This window comes from Hippopotamus amphibius, chromosome 3 (assembly GCF_030028045.1).
Source record: "Hippopotamus amphibius kiboko isolate mHipAmp2 chromosome 3, mHipAmp2.hap2, whole genome shotgun sequence".
Lineage (NCBI taxonomy): Eukaryota > Metazoa > Chordata > Mammalia > Artiodactyla > Hippopotamidae > Hippopotamus > Hippopotamus amphibius.
This window is the reverse complement of record NC_080188.1, coordinates 158,937,638-158,960,504: the sequence shown is the minus strand read 5'-3', so window position 1 is coordinate 158,960,504 and position 22,867 is coordinate 158,937,638. Positions and strand designations below refer to the sequence as shown.

The 22,867-nt window shown below is 37.0% G+C and overlaps 1 protein-coding gene across 1 annotated transcript in view; it reads right to left on the bottom strand.

Annotated features, from left to right (window-relative positions):
- SYT14 (synaptotagmin 14) overlaps positions 1–9,895 on the bottom strand; it is a 220,460-nt gene extending 210,565 nt beyond the window's left edge. The window contains exon 1 of the mRNA XM_057727815.1: positions 9,782–9,895. Coding sequence (XP_057583798.1) covers positions 9,782–9,794 — 13 coding nt within the window. The 5' untranslated portion in view covers positions 9,795–9,895. The remainder of the gene's footprint in view (positions 1–9,781) is intronic.
- Positions 9,896–22,867: the final 12,972 nt, after the last annotated feature.

Genomic DNA, 22,867 nt, shown 5'->3' with positions numbered 1-22,867 from the left:
TTAGAGCTACATTCTAACGTGGCTGTAACAATGCCATTGCTTCTTTATTATCAACAATACAGACTAATCAGTGTTATTGGGAAGACAGACTTAGCCAGAAACACTTAACATAAAGTTATGATTATAAAAGAACTATTATTCAACAAACCTCTGTATAAACACAGTGAGACCTTATCAATTGGAATATTACCAATGAGTAATCAATGATCATCTGCTGAAGGGGTAGAATGAACTATACCTACATACTACCTTATCTTTAAAAATGAGAAACTAGTCAAATGGCAGGAAGGGGAATATATACCAAATTATAAGAAGAAACCACTTCCAAGAAGTTTAGAAGAGCCATGCAATAACAACATAACTATAATGCATACTGACACCATCACTGATGTTTTCATAGGCTACTTAGAAATAGTTCTTATATACTCATTAAGACCTATTCTCCAGAAGGTAACACTTACAACTTAGAGTTATGTACTTAATTCATGTAACAAGCCTACACTTTTTAAAGCCTGTAACTGAAACCAGACTTCCCGCATATGTAATATAAATTCGTTAAGTTTTATGCTACACATCTAATCTTCAATATATAACTGCATCATTTTTACAAGGCTTAGTATTAACAATAACAACAAAAGCTATTATAGTCTAAGACTTTTCTCAAAACTGCAAATGACAATGAAACCTAACTCCCATTTTTAAAAGTATTCGATTTATCTATATCAAATGAAAGAATTTTATAAATAAAAAGTTAAGTCAAATAATTACCATATTTTAAATTTATAGTCAATTGACAATTACATTTGCCCAAGTATGCACAAAAATCACATAACTAGGAAGAGCAAGTGATATTGAGCTCTACTATTCTTGATATTTGTACTGAAAATTCTAACCAATTAACATTTCACTGATGTACACATGTAACTCGAGCAATCACTATTATTACTGAAATAAAAAGGAATATTATAGATAAATGCCAGACAATCAAGTAACATTCAGGGAAATAAAAATTTACTTTTAAAAGTACAAAAGAAGAAACACAAAAAGTTAAGTAAACTGTATTACATTATCAAACACTAAAATCAATATTCTTTTTAGCCTCAATCCTTCCTAAGACCAGAAAGAGTATAAGAAAAAAATACGCATTGCATAGGTTAAATGTATATTTTTAATGTTCATGTTTGGGAATCTAAAGTCTTAAATACTGCTTCAGTATGAGATACAGTGAGCTTGTACAAATGTTATGCCTTTTTTAAAAACTTCTAAAAGTAAATGAAAAGTTTACAAGAGAAACGTCAAATCTGTAAGCAAACGGCAAGTCACAGTAGGCATATCTTGACTTAGATACGGTGGTAATCCAAAAGTGGTTTACTGCTTTTAAGAGTAAAATGCACAAGGGGAATGATTTTTTTAAAGACTTTTTTTTATGTGGACCACTTTTAAAGTCTTTATTGAATCTGTTACAATATTGCTTCTGTTTTATGTTTTGGTTTTTTGGCCAAGAGGCATGTGGGAATCCTAGCTCCCTGACCAGGGATGGAACCCACACCCCCTGCATTGGAAAGCAAAGTCCCAACCACTGGACCACCAGGGAAGTCCTGAGAATGATTACTGACTTTTTAAATTTCGGCTTTTTGAGGTATAACTGACATACAAAATGTTAAGATATTTAAAGTGTACATCATGGTGATAACCAAGTATGTATATCCAATATGTAGGGGAATAATTATTTTTTAATTTATTTTTGAGATAAATTGCCATACAACACTGTTTAAGATTAAGGTATACAAAGTGTTGATCTGATACTCTCACATATTGTAGAAAGATTTCCACTTTAGTGTGAGCTAATACCTCTATCATGTCGCATGATTATCTTCTCTTTTTTGCGGTGGGAACAATTAAGATCTAGTCTCTTAGCAACTTTGAAGTTAAAATACATTACTGCACTATGCTGTGCATCAGATCTCCAGGACTTATTGATCCACTGGTTGTGAGCTGCACTTACACAACATCTCGCCATTTCCCCCACCCTCCCATCCCTGATAACCACCTATTCTCTGTTTTTATTTTATGAGTTCAGTTTTTTCAGAATCTACATGTGTTATCATATATTTGTCTTTATCTGACTTGGCATAATGCCCTCAAGGTCCATTCTTGTTGTCACAAATGGAAGGATTTCCTTCTTACCCATAGCTAAATAATATCCCATTGTATGTATACTTATACGTGTGTGTGTGCATGTGTGTGTGTGTTTATCTCAAATCTTCTTCATCCATTCATCTGTTGACAGACACATTGTTTCCATATATTGGCTATTGTGAAAACATGGCAGTGCATATATTTCTTTGATATACTGTTTTCACTCCCCTTGGATATTTACCCAGGAGTGGGATTGCTGGATCATATGGTAGTTTTATTTGTAATTTTCTGAGGAATCTCCATTATTGTTTTCTGTAATGGCTGAACCAATTTGAAGGAATGATTATTTGAAGTAATCAATCAGTCAATCTCTTTAGAAAGAGATGTTTTCCACTAAAATGAACAGTCATCCCCAAAGTGAACTCTTGTATAAATATAATTTTTCACACACCAAATTTACTTCAAAGACATAATAATAATAAAGACTTGGAAATCACATTAAAATGACTGAATATAAAAAGACTAAAATTCAGAAATAAATTTGCCTAGTTCATTATAGATAAACAAACCAAGGCACTAGAGGTTAAGTAATGTTGCCCAGGGTCACTAATTAATTGTCAGAAAAAAGTAATCGCAACACTAAGTTTAACAGAGTGAGAAAGTAAACACTGATATTTCTTCATTTTTATGAAAATTATGAAATTGTTTTCTAATCCTTAAAGGTAATTTAAATAAAAGTGAATTTCTCAAAACTATTTTTGGTGATAATACTAGCATTGTTCTTGAAATAATCATCTCAGGAACATGGAAATGAGAAATAGATAGAAAATGACAAGCGTAGTCCAAGTTACCATCTTTTCCCTCAGGCAAACCCATGTAGGAGCATAATATAAACTGGCATAATCCTCTACAATTGGAATATGTCAGGGTACAACAGAAAATAGATGTGTGTGGGCTCACACACGTGTGCTGTGAATGTGTGCATTTGTGTGTTTATATATGAATGTGCATTTCTGTGTTTATATATGAAAGTGTGCCTGGGAACCAACAATTCATTTTAGAGGGGAAGGGATAGTTATTATAAAGTATGCATGTACTTTTACATGTCTACGGAAGGAAAATATTTAGTGATGTTATATTCCCATCAAAATACGCCCAGGTATACAAAAATGCAATTAAACCCAAAGATCTGGTTCCTTTAAAATAAATCCTTTTTAAAATTGACTTTATTTTTTCTACCACGTTTACTTTGACCATTAGCCTAAATCACTACAATTTACAGGTTCTATTAATTTCTTCTAAGTCAAACACTGTGAGACTACTTTAGAAATATCTTAAATCCCATCTCATCTAAAGATTTCTCTCCAAAAAATATGCATTAGCCACTGCCTTTTAATTAATGTCTAGCTCACATTAATAAACTGTTGTAGCTAATTCTTCAGCAGTTACCTATACTTCCATAATAGGCATAAAACTTTAAATATTTCCTATTAATGTTGCCAGCTTCCCCCAGCCAACTTAACCCATTTAGACTACAGTCTCTAATCTCTAGACACTTTTTAGTTTGTCTCTAATTAAGTCATTCAAGGAATAATATCAATTTTAGTCCCTAATTGAAAACAGTGCAGTTGAAAGATCATGGTTTGCACAGCATAGTAAATACAGTTTCTCTTTTGATCCATGCAAGTTCCTATGAATTTATTCAATAATTTTTCTAAAAGGTATAAGTTTTACCTTATAAAGTAAATTTACTGTTCACAAACGTAAACCATTTTTCCCACTTTGGACCACTTTTAATTCAGTTTTTTTGTTAATTATGTTTTTGACTTTTAGAAGCTCATTAATATCATAAAAGCTTGAATAGGTATATGCTCACAATAAGGTATTCTACTTAATTTAATTTTCTATTTAACTGAGAATGCCTTTTTTTCCCCACTACTGCACCAGATCATTTTTTTAAAGCTACTAATATTCATTTCTGCATTAGTTAGTTCAGAATACTGAAATAATTTAATATTTCATTAAAATCCTCTATCTTTGATGACTCAGAATATTACTGTGAATATCAATTCTAACAACAGTCTTAAAATGTGAAAATTGGAAATTGTACTGAATACACATATGGATCCTAGAAGTCTGTTTTTAAATAAATTCCTAATAACAGCTTGCTGTGTTGTCACTATTTCTTCCTTCTAAAAAATGAAAAATCAAGGGTTCCAATTTGTTAGGTTTCAATTAAAATTTTACTACATATACATACAAAATATGCAAACATTCATTTTACTCAAAAGCTTGGAATGTTTTTATTTATAGTAGTTTGACCAGCCTCATGTTATCCCTATATGTATGTTCACATAAGATATTAACAGGTGAGGATTTGGGGGAGTGGGGGGAAGAATGAAAGTCAGCTGAATGAAAGTCAAATCCATGAAGACAATCTACTATACTACTACACACATGTTACAGACAAACAGTATAATCATTTTAAAGAAAGCAACAATGCAAACAGTATTACTCAACAAATTGTATACATAAGCCAATATGTGATTCTCTCTGCTTCCCACACTGGCATACATTGTTGCATTCTAATACTACTTAAAATATCAAAAAGTGAAATGCTTCTTAATACAAAAATTTCTCTAGTGTTCCCTATTTTTTCTAATTTTGTTTAATGAGTTAGAAAAGAAACCTAAAATAAACTGTAAATTACTCAAAAGTACTTTGCAGAGGTCTCTGAACAAATTTACCTAATATACAAACATGTGTTAAATCTCTGTGAAATATTAGAAATTTTATTCCTGCTGAAAGCCAAAGGATCTCTTCTAGGAAAATCACTGCTTAAACTGAACTGTAAATCTTCCAAAAATAAACTGTTCAATAAATTGCCTTACTCAGCCACTGACTGACAGGTGGGACTTTCTAATTATATTATCCCCTGTATACACTGTAATGATATCTCTTTAACAATAGCATGGAAAGCAGGAAAGAAGTGTGATGTTCTCACTCAAGACTAATAATACAACATGTTTGTACTGGATTTTTTTTAAATTGGTTCTTTAAGTTGTTTTTTGGGTTTTTTTGTGTTTTTGTTTGTTTGTTTGTTTTGACTCACAGCATGCAGGATCTTAGTTCCCCAACCAAGGATGGAACCCATGCCCCCTGCAGGAGAAGCGCAGAGTCTTAACCACTGAACTGCCAGGGAAGTCCTGTATTGGGTTTTTTAATTCCACATTTCAAATGGCTTTTGAAAGCCCAAATTATGTCTTGGAAATCTTAAGAGTCACAACAAATCTGCAAGAGCATCTCATAATTGTACTAATGAGTTAATATATATGAAAGTGTGTGTGATAAGCTGTAAGATGCATTCTGAATAAAATGTGAGTACACACACACACACACACAGATTCTCTAATGTACTCTTTCACAATTTTTAAAAATGCTACCCAGAGACATTAAGTACTTAAAGTTAATACAGCAAGTTAACAATAAAGGTGAATATTTTTACTTCAGCAAAGTATTCTGCAAGGAGTCTTATGATATTCTTATGGAAGAGACAGAAAAATGTGGACTGAATGAAGGAAAGGTGTAGGCCAGATCACTAAAGATTAGCTTTATCTTGAGGTTTTAAATAATTCAGATTTGCAGTTTACAAAGATAACTAGCAACAGTTTGAAAAACTGGGAATTACAAGTTTGGAAACTAATACAAGTCTCTTAATGAGAGATAAGGTAATGAACTAAGATATAAGCACTAAACATCATAAGTTAATTTAAGATGTAAGCATGATCAACAGGATGTGGGGAGTGGATTATAAGACAGGGTTGGTTTCCAGCTTTCTAATTCAGATGTCTGGTTATTTAAAAATGCTACTCAGATGGCAAATTTGCATGGAGTAGGGAGTATGGAGGCTGAATGTGGTAGCTGTGATGACAACTTTAGGACATTTTGAATGTCCCAAGCTAAACATTTTGGATTGCTGAGGGACATCCAAGATATGCAGCTCCAGGAATGTGTACTTCTAATTTATTAATAGTGTATTTTTAATTTATTGCTCCAGAAAGCAGAACTAGGATGAGTAGATAAATAGAAATTACTAAATGGCAGATATTTGGTCAAATACATCTGGACAAGGGATGCAACCCATTAAGATAATGTATAGAAGTCCATTATAACAATTCAAGAAACGTGTTGGATATATTCAGATACTGTACAAAATCTAATGAATAAAAACCAAATAAATGTTATCCTCTAGGCATTTACAGTCAGACCGGGGAGACAAATTTATAAACAAGTGAATTTAACATTATTCGAGGAGTACAGTTACAGCAGTGTGTATGAAGTAGATAGGGTAGGGTTGAGAATGGAAACAGAGAACATTAGATCAGGGAGATAAAGAGAAGCCTGAGAAGTAAGTAATCGAGAGAGGAAGAGAAAACTTTCAAAATACAGGAAATAGTCAACAATGTCAGGCTGACAGAGGCCAACGTTAGAAGAGTTAATGCCAGATAACAATTACAGATCTTGACAGGAGAGGCTAGACCAGTGATTCCCAACCTGGTATCACCCACCAGACCTCTAGGGTAACAATAAGGATCTGTAAACTACTCTTAATATTTCAGTCTGCTTTTTAAAAATTGTACCTTAACCTAAGATAGGGCTAACTTCTTTACCTCTGACTGGAATTATATTAGCTCAGAATGGTAACACCATCATCTTATGTTTGTCTGAAGTCCTGGTTAGCAGTTAACTGTCTGATTGAAAAAGAAGGAAATAAACGATTAACTGGTATTGTAAAATATGGGTTTTACAAAAAAAGGAGGGAACAAAAGTAACCCTTAGTACTTAAAAGTCTAAACTAAATGGCTAAAATGTTAGGCCAGAGCTAATAAGAGTATGCTTAACAGATACAAATAATCTGTTCTCCAAATCAAAACACTGGTTAGCCATGCAAAGGACTGAAGACATAGGACTTGAAAGTAGTCCAGGTGAAAGAGATCGTGATTCTGGTTGATTACAACCTCATCCTGAGCCAACATGAAGTTCCAAAAAGGCAATTCTAATATTAAGCCACATTAATAAGATTATGCACAAGTCAAGGAGTGATATAACAGTTTTAATGCATGCTATTTAACAAAACATCTGGAATGGAGTGCCCCACTACCATATTTTAAACTTTAAAACATACAACTACAGACCACCCAGAGGAAGAGTTAAGTATTTCGTCTAGAAAATGCTCAAAAGTTGTCTTCAAATGGTAGAGGTGATGCCGTGTACACAAAGAATAATGAACTTTTACTTTATTGCTCTAGAGAGCAGAAGTAGGATGAGTGGATGGATAGAAGTCACTAAATGGCAGATTTCAGGCCAAAACAAAGAGCTTATGAACTCTAAGAGTTTTAGTTCCACGCTGGCACAAATGTTCATTGTCATATGGGTTCAATGAACTCATTGTTATTGAATATTTTTATACAAAAGAGGGATGATTCACCTCCTGGTGTTCACACTATATTGTAATCGCATGGTTAAAATTATCTGTCTCCCCCACTAGAACATGTACTCCCTGAGGGAAGGAGTGTGGTTTTATTCATCTTTATGCCCCCAGGGAGTCTAGCAGAGAACACCAAGCACAGCTACTGCTCAGTAAGACTACGGAATTAACAGGTGAATGAACGCACTGGATGTTTTAAGAACCACTTCGGGAAGGTGGGTTGAGATGCTCCCTTGGGCCCCTAAAATTCTATGATGTCTCTAGTATAAAGCCTTCTGCTTCATAACACAGCATGGGGGTGATGTGTATAAATAATCTGCTGTAGTATCTGACAAACAGCATAACTCACCTGACATCTTTATGCAAAATGCTAGTATAAACCATAGTGTCCCTGCCAAACTAGAAAATACATAATTCCTGACCTTTATATTATGACGCCTTAAACAAATGCTTAAGTATGAAAGTATGAATTGAGAGTATCCCAAGCATAGAAGAATCTCTAGAATAGGAAAATGTGGAAAATCTTGTTCTTTAAACATCCGAGGAGTAGTAGGCAGAGCAAAATGTCATCAGCTGACATAGAAGAGGAATCAATCACATTTAACTGTTGGGGGGAGGGCAGGGGAGGGAGAAGGGAAGGATTGATTGAGAAAAGGGGGAAAGCTGGAAATTTTTTAAAGAAACTACATATCTGGATACTATCTGGCTAATTCTTCCCCACCTTCTGCGTTAACCTTTCTATCTTTATCAAGTCATAAGAAATTCCACCACAAAGTGGTTGGAAAAATAAAGTATGAAACATAAATCAGTGTACTCGGTTTCTTGATATTTAACCTCTAGTAAAAAGTATAATATGGAAAAGTTTCAAAGTACCGCTTTGGATAACAAGAATATCAAAGATTATTGGTAGATCTTATTCCCAGTGCCCTGCATCACTTTAGCTAAAGCAGATATCTGAAACTGTCTGAATGTGTGCCTTGCATATAATAGGTAATCAATCTCCTAGATAAATAAATGTAAACACACAACTAAAGCAATTCTGGAGCCGGCAAAGATGTATGCCACTGGGGACTGGTCACCAAGATAGGAAGTGCTTTGAAAAGTCTTATTTAGGAGGAACATAAAATTTAGGCTAGTGATGATATTGCTATAGGTGCCTTGCACATCTGTACAGATGCATACACACGCACACAGAGAGAAATTTTACAAACTACTTTCAATGTCTGAATTAAGGTAAGAGTGAGATAGGGGTTGACAGATGCTGTAGACTTTCACATAAATCCTAAACACGTTATATTAATTTTCACAATATCCTCCTCAAAAACAAAGCAACATATAGACACTTCATTCCAGTTACATGTTTTTGGAGGAAAAGAAAAATACACTCTACTGCCAACACTAGAACATACCTTACCTAGGAACTTAATTTATTAAGCTCCTTTTTGAAAAACATGAGTACTGATGGCACTATAACAATTAATGGACCGATATATATGAAGGATTCTAAGAGTGTGCGTTTGTTGTAAAGGGGTATCTATATCTCTTTCGTAGAGAAAAACCGGTTTTGAGTGTTAGGAGAAAAAACATTTGAGAAGGAAATTAACCTCACTTCGAATTTCCTGGTTCCCTACAACAGCACACAGAAGGGGAATGGACGGAGAGGGCAGACCAGCATCCCCTCCAGAGTAGGGACTGAGAAGCGTTAGGACCGGGACAGCAGAACTGGCCTCTCAGTTCGGTAGAAAGGCGGGTATTGGGGGAGAACGGTTTGCTGGGGCGAGGTCAATGGAAGGGGGGTAACACCCTGCTGTCCCTCGCTCCCCCAGCCGGTCCCGCCAGGTCTGCAGGGCCGCACCGGAGCCCCGCTCCGCGCCGCCAGGAGGAGGCAGCGGCCCCGACACCGTACCTGTCCGCCGGACCAGCTCCTCCCCGCGCCGGGCCACGGGCCGCGGCCGACGAAACCGCCAGGGCCGGCGAGAGTCGGGCGGACCCGCGGCGCCGCTCCGCCCACCCGCCTCCCGGCACGCGTTCGGGACCCCTGCGCCTCCACAGCCGCCTCCCGGCCCCATCCCCTCCACGGCGTCCCGGGCACCGCCGAGCCCCCCGCTACCTGGGCGTCCCCCTCCTCACCAACCGCGGACGGCCTCCGCTTACCTTCAATCGCCATGATGTGCTCGTCCTGGACCGCACCAACTGCGTGGCGGGGGCGGCGAGCGGGCGTGCGGGCGGAGGACGCGCCGGGGCCGCGGGCGGGAGGGGCGGGGCGGCAGTGGCCCCGCAGTCGCCGGGCGGCGCGGCCTGGAGGGCAGCCGCGGGCGGGGCGGGGCGGGGCGGAGGAGGGGCCCCGAGCGCCGCGAGCGCGCCGAGGAGATGGAACCTTCCCGGGCTGCCGCCGCCGCCGCCGCCGCCGCGGCACGTGACGCCGCCCCGCCCCCCAGCCCGTCGCCCCCACAGCCCTCGCGTCGGGATTCGAAACAGGTGCCGGGGCCGGAGAGCCCCAGCCTCGGCGCCCAAGACCAGCCCGAGGCGCGCGGAGCAGGTGCGGGCGGCTCCTCCCCGCTCGGCCCGAGGCTTCCCAGGGCCCAGCATACACGAGGAGGCGTCCACTCCTCCCTCGCTTTCGGCCGCCGAAATCCATGAGGGAGGGGCGTTGGGGAAGGATGTGGTCAGGACCATGGACAGGTCTCAGTTGAAAACGGGGCTCAAGGATCCCCACCCAGTGATTCTCAGATTTGGCCGTCTGAAGGTCTGTTTTGTTTTTGTTTTGCTTTGCCTGAATCAGCCGAATACTTGCCTCGGATCTCCGCTGTGGGGTGAGAGACAGCTAGCTGGCAAAGAGCACACAGAAGAGAGAGGGATCCTGGGGACAGCAGCTTTCTCTCTCTCTCATTCTCACACACACACACCCACCCACCCACCCCGTGTGCGCGTCCACGTCACCCCTTAGACTCCTGATAAAGCTGGCCATCAACCTGAGCTTGGTTTTCCCCTCGGAAATACGCGTTGGCATCTGTCTACACATATTTGAGGTCATACAAAAGTAGAGATGAGACAGACGTTCTGACAAAGGGCCTGAAAAAGCAAGTCACGTGCAAGTTCTTTTAACTGGCAAATCTATGAGCATTATGAACAGTCACAGGTCAGCGTTGAACACAGAACAGCTGGCCCCTTAATTCTGACCTGAGGTACTTGAACTAGTCAACATTTACCCAACTCTCAACTTCATCTGGTACTTTGAGGACCTGGACAATGAATGGCATGAACAACATTGAGGAACAGGGAGTTAGTGATTCTCCTTGCAGAGAAAATGCTAGCTCCTAGTGCAAAATAGCTATATTGGGGACTGACACAAAGAAAATTTTGCACTTATGTAAGTGAGATTGGACTGTAAATCTAGAGCAGAAATTCTTTCATTACATTTATATAATCTCTCTCTCAGTCACAGTTTATGTTCAATAAACATACATTCTTTACCATTTTCATTAGTTCAGTGAATATTTATCAAACCAGGCACTGTGCTAAAAGCTAGCTACGAGCAAGGGTTGTTATTGAAAGATCAAACAGAATGCTGTTCTATCAGAAAATTTTAAAATGTCTATATTTTAGGAAAGCTCTGTGTGTGTGTTTACCATAGATATCTGTGAGATTCAGGTAAAATATGTATAGTGCCAAAGATATTTTCTCCAAGGAACCACCCTTAAAACAGTATTGAATTCCAAAGCATTGGTTTGAACTTGAAACCACAGTTCTGGGTTTGTGGTTTCTGGCTGGCTCTGAGTAATCCAATTGCTCAGCCTTTTTAAGAATTTCATATTGAAAGCCAGAAAAAAAATCATCATTTCATCACAAATTACACAAGTTAATATATATGGGTTCAAGTTATGGGAGCTCCCATAACTCAGGTTAATATCACAGTTTGCTCAGAAAATGAATTTGTGTGTGTGGTGAACATTAGCTTCAAACTTGTCAAATCTGGGAATTTAGGCCAAGGCTACTCAATATTGATGACATTTCCCCCCAGATTAGAATGCATAATTCTCTCTATCAACATTGCCTTCTTTTTTTTTTTTTTTTTTTTTTTAGGTGATCTCCAAATACGAGTTGGGAAATTTCTATGATTACTGTTGGACAATACCACATGGCTTAACTTTCCAACATCTCATATGGTTTCTGAGTTTGCTTAGCGGCCACTTGGAATTGCGATTTAACTTCTTATATACTCCTATTTCTAAAGTATGCCATGGGTTTGATACTTTTAATCTAAGGGAGTTTCAATTGTTTCTAATTTAAATGTTTTAAATTTTATCAGTCACACATCCCACCCAAGGACATGACGTTTTTCTGATTTTGACCATATACCTCTAAGTAATCTTTAGTCTATACACATTTACATTATAGGGGATGTTCAAGAAATGCTTCATTTTAAATTCTTCATTCTTCTTTATTAATGAATTATTTGAAAAATAGTTTCCAAACATGTAGTTCAAGCAATCACCCAATTTTCCCATCATGTGTTGTGGAGAGATAGTTAGGGGCTGACACAAGAAAAGAAAAATAAAAGAAGTCAAAGTAACTCCTTTTCTTGTGACTAGGAAATGGAAATATGTTTTTGGTATTTTAAGTTTCAACTCAATATTTCATAGACGTATTATTTAAAATGATCGTTTGACTTACAGGAGGGCACAACGCTTAATTATCCAGTGGTGTGGCTGAAACATCAATAGAAATCAAAAGCACTGAAGGTGACTCGTGGAAAGAACAGCTCAAAGGGAAAGTGAAAGGTAATTGCACCTACATTAGTTAAGTAGTTTTTATGTGCCAACCAAAATAGCCTATCACTATTAATAGCAATACTATCTTGATGGAAGAGTATGTTCCAAGTTACAAAAGTTCTCAATATACTTTTAAGAAACAAATGATTTTTGAAGTTGGAACCGTCCTTTACTTAATTTAAGCTAGTCAATTGAAAAAGTCCAAAGCCAATAAAAGAATGGAAAAAGTACTACCTACTAATATATACTTATTCTAGTATATATAATTAAATATATGCTTAATTCTAGCATTATATATTGCATGCATAAAAATGGAGTCTTAACAAGTACCTATACCAAAAATTACATTTTGGAAAATTTAATGTGTTAATTGTGTTATCCAGGGATTTCGAGTGTTTGAGTAAGAAAGACATTTTTAAACTTTAAGCTTTATTAGCAGTTGCAATTATCTGAGAAGATTAGCTGGATATGAGGATCTAATGAAAATCTGGTTAAAACCATTAATATTGCATTTCTTTCATGAATAATAACGTCATGGAAACAGTTATAATATTAGTTATTTATTCTGGTAACTTTTCCAATGAGAGCAACTTAACTTGAACCAGCTTATGCAAAATGGAAAGTTAATTATAACAATGTAAGTATAGAAATAAAGCTGAGCCTCAGTATCAGTAATCTTGGGAACCTGAATACTATCACTGTATCTTCTGCTCCTTATCTCTACCTGTTCTGCATGTTGGTTTGTTTGTTTGTTTTTTTTTTTTGCTTGCTCACCATAGGGTAACTTTATCCCTTTGGTGGAAAACATGACCCCTGAGAAATGCCAAGCTTTATAGCTCATAGATTCTACCAAATTTCTGGGCCCCAAGTCCATAAATTCCAAAAAATGTGGGATGTCATTAGCTCTACTTAAATAAGGTAACCTACCCCAGACCAATTAGGAAGCCAGATACTAAAATTAGCCCAGCTTGGGTAGGGTGCATACCCTTGACAAGACCTCTGTGGCCCCTGTAGACGAATACAGTGGCCCCCATGGGACCTATACGTATGAATGGGGGGAGGAAGGAAGATGGTTCCCAGAAAGGAATTCTTGGACAAAGAAAACTTGAGCGATGTCTGCAGGAGTACTCTACTTCAGCACACTTCCCTGAGGTTCTCTTAGAGCAGAGCTGTTCAAAAGAATTGTCTGCGATAATGAAAACTATCTATATTTGTGCTATGGAATACAGTGGCCACTAACCATATGTGGCTAGTGTCTACTGTATCAGACAGCGCAGCCTTAGAGCTACAGAAATGGCACAGTGGGGTTCAGGGAGGGACTGCCAGAGAAGATTGCTCAGTGGGTACTTGGTGGGATAAACTGTAATGTGTCTGGTGGGAGAACAATAATAATTTCCCATTTGTGGAAATTCTACCTAATGGACTGGTACAATAAGAAGGGCACCTATCGTGTTGTGTGGAGTTAGTTAAAGATGAAAATGGAAAGAAAAAATAAAAATAAACATAAATGAGAACAATTCTTTTTTCTCTTCGATTTCCTCCATCAATTATTTTTCTCAAGACTTGTCCCTTCCTCCACTATAGGCAGCAAATTAATAGCTAAGAGAAAAAATAAACGTGGAGCATTCTAGAATTCTTTTTATTCATTTAGATCAAATGGTAGTTTTCCTTCTTGCCCTCTCTAAAGCTTTAGAGATAGCACACGCTCTACCTAAGAAAAGAAAAAAGAGAGCAAACAGCACAGACACTAATTTACTACCCTTCACTTTCTTTCCATTATATTTTCTAAGCCTTTTATGCAGACTGAAGAGCCACCTACACTCCTCTTCGCCTCCAAATATGATGTGCTCCTGTATAATCTGTTACAATTTCTTATTGATCAGTGAAGTTATTGCTATTGGCTAAATGTATGGAACAGTACATTGTGGTTTACTGACACAGTTACAACACAGCAGGATACTGGCCTGTCATTGTGGAGGAGTGAACAGAACTTCTAAACATATAGAGCAATTTGACACAAAATGTTCAATAAGTACATGCTTAGTGGGATAGGAACTAAATTAGCTAAACATTCTATTCACCACAAAGAAGTATATTATTTTGTTCTAGATAGGAGTACTTGATTATATTAAAAAATTTTTTCACAGCTGGATGCTCCCATGATATTGACAAGTGACAGTTATATAACAACTTTCACCCAAAGGTCAAAAAATATACCACAGACCTTTTCAATGACATAATTATGTCACACACTGGTAAATGCAGTCACCTATCATGTAGAATGCAGAAGGCAACTTGTAGAAGGTCTCAAGAACATACATATGTAGGAAGGAAATTGAATTCTAAGAAAATAATTGATAATCTCAATTAGATGAGAAAATCTACTGCAGCAAAAGTCATTCAAATCTCCTTAGTTTATATAATTATAAATGTCTGGGCCTGATTCAGAGAAGCTCACTAAGAGCTTTTATTACTTACATGTATCAAATACAAGAATGACAAGCATAAAATTCTTCGGATAAAAGTAGATACTAAGTAAATTTTTGTTCAATGAATAAATAAATCATAATAGGTTTAGGTGACATAGATCCTTTATATTAGTTGCTCTTAAGCTTTGAAGTGTACATCTGCACACCAGTAAGATAAAATAGCTGTTGATGACAGTGATAAAGAGAAACATAAAAGAACTTTTTAAGAAACTTAAAAAAATTTTTATCTAGAATCGTATTTCTCATTATTATCTTCCCAATTATTTTTTCCCTAATATAGAATTTCTCTTTGCTTAACTATATACTGTTGTGAATGAAAGGGAGAGTTTCATAGAGTTTTATATAACATGCCATACACTGACATTAAAAATATTTATTGGTGTTTTTTATTTTAAGGTGGAATAGGAATATCTTCTGAGGATTCAGAAAGATGGGCCACAACAGTCTATTACAGGACAGTGATTTGTAAGACTACAGTATCTAAGTTTTACATGATATGCTAAGGTTTGCAAGTGAATTGTGAAACTCTAAGCACAATTTATGTTTCAATTGCTATGGTAATGTTTTCATTTCATGAAGCTGCTCAAAGAACTTAAAAAAACACTACAGAGACTTCCTAGGTGGTGCAGTGGTTGCGAATCCACCTGCCAATGCAGGGGCCATGGGTTCGAGCCCTGCCCCAGAAAGATACTACATGCCACGGAGCAACTAAGCCCGTGAGCCATAACTATTGAGCCCATGTGCTGCAACTACTGAAGTTCACATGCCTAGAGCCTGTGTTCTGCAACAAGAGAAGCCACCACAATGAGGAGCCTGCGCACCACAATGAAGAGTAGCCCCTGCTCGTCGCAACTAGAGAAAGCCTGTGTGCAGCAACGAAGACCTGACACAGCCAATAAATAAATAAATAAATAAATTTATTTTTAAAAAAACTACAAAACATGATTTAAAAATACTTGTTAGTAACTCCCTAGGAAATCTAATTTCTCTCCTAAAATAACATGTACAAATATTTTGTTTAACTTTCAATAGAAAAGATGATGTAAAAATAATAGATATAGCTATTAGGGTACCTTCTACTTCTACCAATTTCTGTCCATTGCATCTTATTGTCATCAATTTACATGGAGAAAAAAGTGTACTTTTTCCATTGCTAAATCCTGTTTTTTTTTTCTTTTCCACTCAGACTTTTCCCCCAACCAAAATATACTTGGTTGAATTTATTCCCATATTACTAAATATTCATCCAATTTCACTCCCAAGGTGGAATTTGTACCTCGGATAAAATCAGAGAATCTAAAGAATTTGAGCATCTACCTAGGAAGAGGTAAGGCACATAGTGTTGTCACCCCAAAATAAAATCCTCCATATTTTGATATGCAAAGGTGAGTCAAAAATTATCCACACTCTGGCTGTAGAATTTATTTTAATTAACTTTTAGAAAAGACAAATACATCATTTTTTAAAATTTATTTATTTATTTATTTACTTATTTATTTTATTTATTTATTGGCTGCCTTGGGTCTTCATTGCTGCACACGGGCTTTCTCTAGTTGCTGCAAGCGGGGGCTACTCTTCATTGTGGTGCGCAGGCTCCTCATTGTAGTGGCTTCTCTCATTGTGGAGCATGGGCCCTAGGCACGTGGGCTTCAATAGTTGTGGCACATGGGCTCAATAGTTGTGGCTCACAGGCTCTAGAGCACAGGCTCAATAATTGTGGCACACGGGCTTAGTTGCTCTGTGGCATGTGGAATCTTCCCAGAGCAGGGCTTGAACCCGTGTCCCCTGCATTGGCAGGTGGATTCTTTACCACTGAGCCACCTAGGAAGTCCTACATCATTTTTTTTAAAGCTCTTTATTGGAATATAATTGCTTTACACTCGTGCCAGTTTTTGAGGTACACCAAAGTGAATCAGCTGTATTTATACATATATCCCCATATCCCCTCCCTCCCGCGACTCCCTCCCACCCTCCCTATCCTGGCCCTCTAGGTCATCACCCATCATCGAGTTGATCTTCCTATGTTATGCAGCAACTTCCCACTAGCTATCTATTTTACATTTGGTAGTGTATATATGTCAATGCTACTCTCTCACTTTGTCCCAGCTTCCCCTTCAATACACTTTGTCCGTCTGTCAACAAGCTTTTGTATACACTCATTAAAAAATATTTTCGGCTGAGCTGCGAGCCACAAACGCACCACTGTCTTCACTTCCTCACCAGAAGTGACTCTTTGTCCTTTGTAGGGCTGCTTTCAGGGGACCAAACAGGTGAAAGTCTGATGGAGCAAGATCAGGACTATAGGGAGGATGCTTTAACACCTCAAAACGAGATTTTTGCACAGTGTTGAAAATGTGGGCAGAAGTGTGCAGATGTGCATTGTCATGCAAGATCACAATGCCCTTGGATAGCAGTCCTCTGCATTTAATCCAAAGTTTAGGCTTCAGCTCTTCAATAAGCATCTCACTGTAACAAGCACTGTTGATTGTTGAACACTTTTCCTGATAATGCTCTAATACTGGCCCTTGAGTATCCCAGAAAACTGTAAGCATCAATTTTCCAGCTGATGGTTGACTTTTGAACTTTTTCTTGGATGGCGACTGAGGCTGTTTGCATTCCATACTCTGCCGTTTACTCTCAGGCTCATAGTGATGAATCCATGTCTTGTCCCCAGTAATGATTCTCTTTAAGAAACTTTCACCTTCCATAGAGTATCGGTCCGAATTTTGTTTGCAGATATCTAAACGCTTCTGTTTATGTTCTTCTGTAAGTTGTTGCAGTACCCATCTCACACAAACTTTTTGAAACTAAGTCTGTCGTGGATTACTTTCTTTTGAGGTGTTAAAGCATCCTCCCTATAGTCCTGATCTTGCTCCATGGGACTTTCACCTGTTTGGTTCCTTGAAAGCAGCCCTACAAGGATGAAGATTCACTTCTGATGAAGAAGTGAAGACAGCGGTGCATTTGTGGCTCACAGCTCAGCGGAAAACATTTTTTAATGAGGGAATATGAAAGCTTGTTGGCAGATGGACAAAGTGTATTGAAAAGCGAGGAGATTATGTCAAAAAATGATGTATTTGTCTGTTCTAAAAATTAATGAAAATAAATTCTACAGCCAGAGTGCAGATAATTTTTGATTCACCCTCATAGTGGTTACCTATATTATTCAACCTGGTCCTTTATTTTAAAATATGAATAGAGAGGCAAGGATCTCTAGACATGTAAAATGGACCTAAGTGAACAACTAGATAAATGATCAAAGAGTTTCAAAAAGATATTACAAGTCATTAAACAAGCTACTGAAAGAAAAAAGAAATCCAAGCACAAGGAAGACTTACTGAAATTTTAAAATATGATTGTTGGAACAAAACATTCATTAAAAGGGGTGTAAATGGTACCAAGACTTTGGAAAACAGTTTGGCAGTTTCATAAAAAGTTAAACACACATCTGCCATATGATCTAATCATCCTTCTCCTAGATATTTGTCCAAGAGAAAAGAAAGCATATATCCATACAAAGACTTGTACATGAGTATTCATAGCAGCTTCATTTGCAAAAAAAAAAAAAAAGAAACAAAATGTTCATCAATAAGTGAATGAATAATCAAACTGTGTATTGTATGGATATTTTACGGGTGTCCACACAATGAAATAATTCTTAGCATCTAAATGGAATGAACTATTGATACACACAGCCTCATGGATGAATCTCAAAATAATTATGCCAAGTGAAAGCAATCAGAGAGAAAAAGAATACATACTGTATGGTTCCATTTATATAAAAGTCTAAAATATGTAAACCACACAACCTATAGTGACAGAAATCAAATGAGTGATTGCCTCGGAGGAAAAGGGAAAGATAGTCTGGGGAGAGGCAAGAGGGAGAGATTACAAAGAAGCAGAGGGAAGCTTTTGGTGGTGACAGATATGTTCCCTATTTTGATTATAGTGATGGCATGGATGTATACCTATGTCAAAACCTATCAAATCATATACTTCACATATATGCAATTTATAATTTGTCAATTATGCCTCAATAAAGCTGTTTGAACAAAGGGGAAAAAAACAGAATATGAAGGGGAAAAAAAGAGCTAGAAGAGAAAACAGGCAAATGAATGGAAAATGTGAGAAAAAAATTAAAATTCATAGATCAGTCCTGAAAGTCTAGTGTTCAGCTGATAAGAGCTCTGGAGGGAAAGAACAGAGAACCTCAAGCACAGATAGTTAAAGAAACAATGGAAAAATATCTCCCAGATGTAAAGGAAGCCTCTGGGCTTTAGATGGGAAGAGCCCTTCAAGAGCTAAGTAAGAAAAATGAGTAAAAACCCACATCTAGACACATCCCATAGAATTTCAGAACATCAAGGATAATGAAGCTCCTTAAAGCTTCCAGAGATGGAAAAAAAGTAAAATCAAAATAAAAAGTCAACTCCAAAAAATGAGATTCAAATTGGTCAGAAATCTCAATAACAAAGTGGATGTTAGAAAAGAATGGGGCAATGTGTACCGAGTACTAAGGGGGAAATGACTATGGAAGTCACATTCTGTGTCAGATCAAATTCAGTCCAGAGTGAGGACAAAATTAAGTTATTTAAGGAATGCATGGATTCAAAAAAATTACTCTCATGCACATTCAATGTTTTTTTTTTTTTAAGATTTTAACTTGATATAGCCCAACAAAATGAGACTGGAATCCAAGGAAGAGAAAGCTATGGATCCAAGAAACAGTGAAACTAACCTATGAATACAATGAAAAGAAATCATAGGATGACAGTTGGGCAGCAAGCCTAGAAAGCAACATATTTAAATTAGAAAAGAAAGTCTGAAGAATATGCTCAGAGAGCAAATTCTTTCCATTCAACAACTAGTATATTACAAAGCTAGAAGATCTTATTATCATGAAATAGGCACTTATTTCTTATCTCAGTAGAAAAAAGAAAGGCAATTAGATAGTCTATGGCGTCAAGCTATACAGTCCATATATCAAGCAAATTAAATAGGGCATGATTTTGAATAGTTGTTAGAGTTTAAGACAAGAAAATCCATCTGACCTTGACACTGTTTGGGTCAGCACTGATATAGCAACGTAGAATTACATTTTCTAATTCTATAACTTACATCACAATAAATAATATTTATTTAATCATAATATTATAAAATACCACTTATTTGCTCCAAGGTGTTAGAAAAAGTATGGAATACTTACTGTAAAGAATAGAATGTAAATGTTAGCAATCCTTACAACATCAAATCCTGACAATATCAAAGTAAGGATAGAGCCATCAGAGGCTAAGAAGTGCAGCAAAGGGATAAGAGAAAAAGGATAGTTTAGGGATGTAATTTCTCTCATCTTATATAATGCAGAATTAGAATTTTTCTTTTTTAATTGATGGAAGATAAGTAGAAGTTTTATATATTTTTGGTTGATTTAAATGGAAAACAAAACGTGTATATATATTCTTTTATTATTCATATATATAGTATAGTATTGAATATATATTTAGGAGGAGACGGTGAAGGGAGAAAAGATGGGAAATAGTATGTATAAGCCAAATTCCTCTTCTTGCGTAAATGGGAGTAAATAGATATTGTCTAAACTTATAAATTTAAAAAGAGAATTATAAGTATATTCTTTAGAATTATGGTGATAATCACAAGAACCGAAACCAGAAACATTTAAAAGAAGCTTACCTCTTGGGAATATGCTGGGTGTATGGGACATCTTAATTGGAAAATTTTTATTTTGTTTTATACCATTCTATACATGAGTATATTTTATTAAGAACAAAAGCATAAGTTAAGCAGCTCCCACTTTCACTACCCTCAGGATAAAATCCATACTTACAAAGTTCTTGACTAATCTAATTCCAAATGATCTTTTCAAGCCTGTCTCTCAGAATTCATGTATCTGATCATCTCAGTTTTTCCTGAATCTCCCCTGCTTTCTCACCCTTTCATGCATGTCTTTTGTACATAATTATCTTTCTGTCTTAAGATAGAAGGTAGAGATCTTTGCCGGGGAAATTTCTATTCATCATTTAAGAATAAGATCAGCAAGGGGACTTCCCTGGTGGTCCAGTGGCTAAGACTCCATGCTCCCAATGCAGGGGCCCAGGTCCGATCCCCGATCAGAGAACTAGACCCCACATGCTGCAACTAAGAGTTTGCATGTTGCAACTAAAGATCCTGCACGGGGCAACGAAGGTCCTGTTGTGCCGCAACTAAGACCTGGCACAGCCAAATAAATAAACAAAATATTTTTTAAAAATTTAAAAATAAAGTAGGGTTTTAATTTCAAAAAAAAAGTAAAAGAATAAGATCAGCAAGAAATCATTTAAAAGGAGAAATTAGACTACATAAAAATTTAGGACTTCTGTCAGAAGCAAGACATTATAAACAAACAAAAGATAAATAAAAATTGGGAAATGAAATATTTACAGCAGTTGGATGGCAATAAGGAAAGTAGTTAGAGCATGGATTCCAGAGCCAAAATGCCTACTTACAACTGGCTCCACCACTTAACAGCTGCAAGGTCTTGGGCAAGTTATCTTTCATGTGCCTTTGTTTCTTCATCTGTAAAATAGCAATAATAATAGTACTGACTTCATAGGATGTTTTTGAGGAATAAATTAGTACATGTAAAGCATTTAGAACCTGGCCTACACTAAGTGGCATATAAGTTTTGTTTATAATTTTATCTTTTTAAGGTTTGTTAAAAATTTATTTTCTTATTTATTTATTTATTGGCTGTGTTGGGTCTTCGATGCTACATATGGGATTTCTCTAGTTGCGGTGAGCAGGGGCTACTCTTCATTGTGGTGCACAGACTCCTCACTGCAGTGGCTTCTCTTGTTGCAGGGCACAGGCTCTAGGCGCATGGGCTTCAGTAGTTGCAGCACACAGGCTCAATAGTTGTGTCTCATGGGCTCTAGAGCGTAGGCTCAATAGCTGTGGTACACGGGCTTAGTTTCTCCGTGGCATGTGGCATCTTCCTGAAGCAGGGATTGAAGCTGTGTCCCCTGCATTGGCAGGTGGATTCTTAACCACTCGCCACCTGGGAAGTGCACTAAGTGGCATGTAAGTTTTGGATATTATTGTATTGTTGAGGATTTTAAAGAGCACTTAAAGTCAATAAGAAAACAATATGTTGGCCTCCACTGGAAAAGGGGTTGTAGATATGAAGAGTCAATTCACAAAAGAAGAAATACTAATAGGCAATAAGTATGTGAAATTGTTCAAGTTTACCATTGATAAAAGCAATGGAAATTAAAACAAGTGAGACTTCTTCTAAATATCGGTTTAGCAGAGATTTAAGTGTTTGATAGTGCTTAATTCTGGCAAGGGTATGGGAAAATGGACATGCTCCCAAATGTGAGGACAAGGGAGCATAGTAGCTGGGATAAATTGATATAATGTTTCTGGGGACCAATGTGGCAATCTTAATCAAAATGAAAGATACCTACAGTTGACCTTCAAACAACATAGGTTTGAACTGCATGGCTCCACTTATACACAGATGTTTTTCAATTAATACGTACTGCAATACTAAACAATCTGCCCTTGGTTGAACCCTCGCATGTGGATATGGACGGCCAGCTACACGTTATACATGGATTTTTTACTGTAAAGAGAGTTGGTGTCCTTCACCTCCATGTTGTTCAACAGTCAACTGTGGCATATTTTTGACCCAGTCCTAATTTTATGAATTTCTCCTAAATAAATAAGTTTGCAAGACTATCTTTTTTGTTTGTTTAGAACAGTAAACAATTAGAAAGAACCTAAATGTCCATCAACAGGAGTCCATTAAATAAATCAGGATTCATCTCTACAATAGAATACTATGCATTTATCAAAAATGGATAAAGTTGAGCTATATTTATTGACATACAAAGATATCCATGACATGTTAGGATTTTCCTTTTAAATCTAGCATTTGGAGGGCTTATCCTCCACTAGGCAATTTATTTGCAACATTTTGT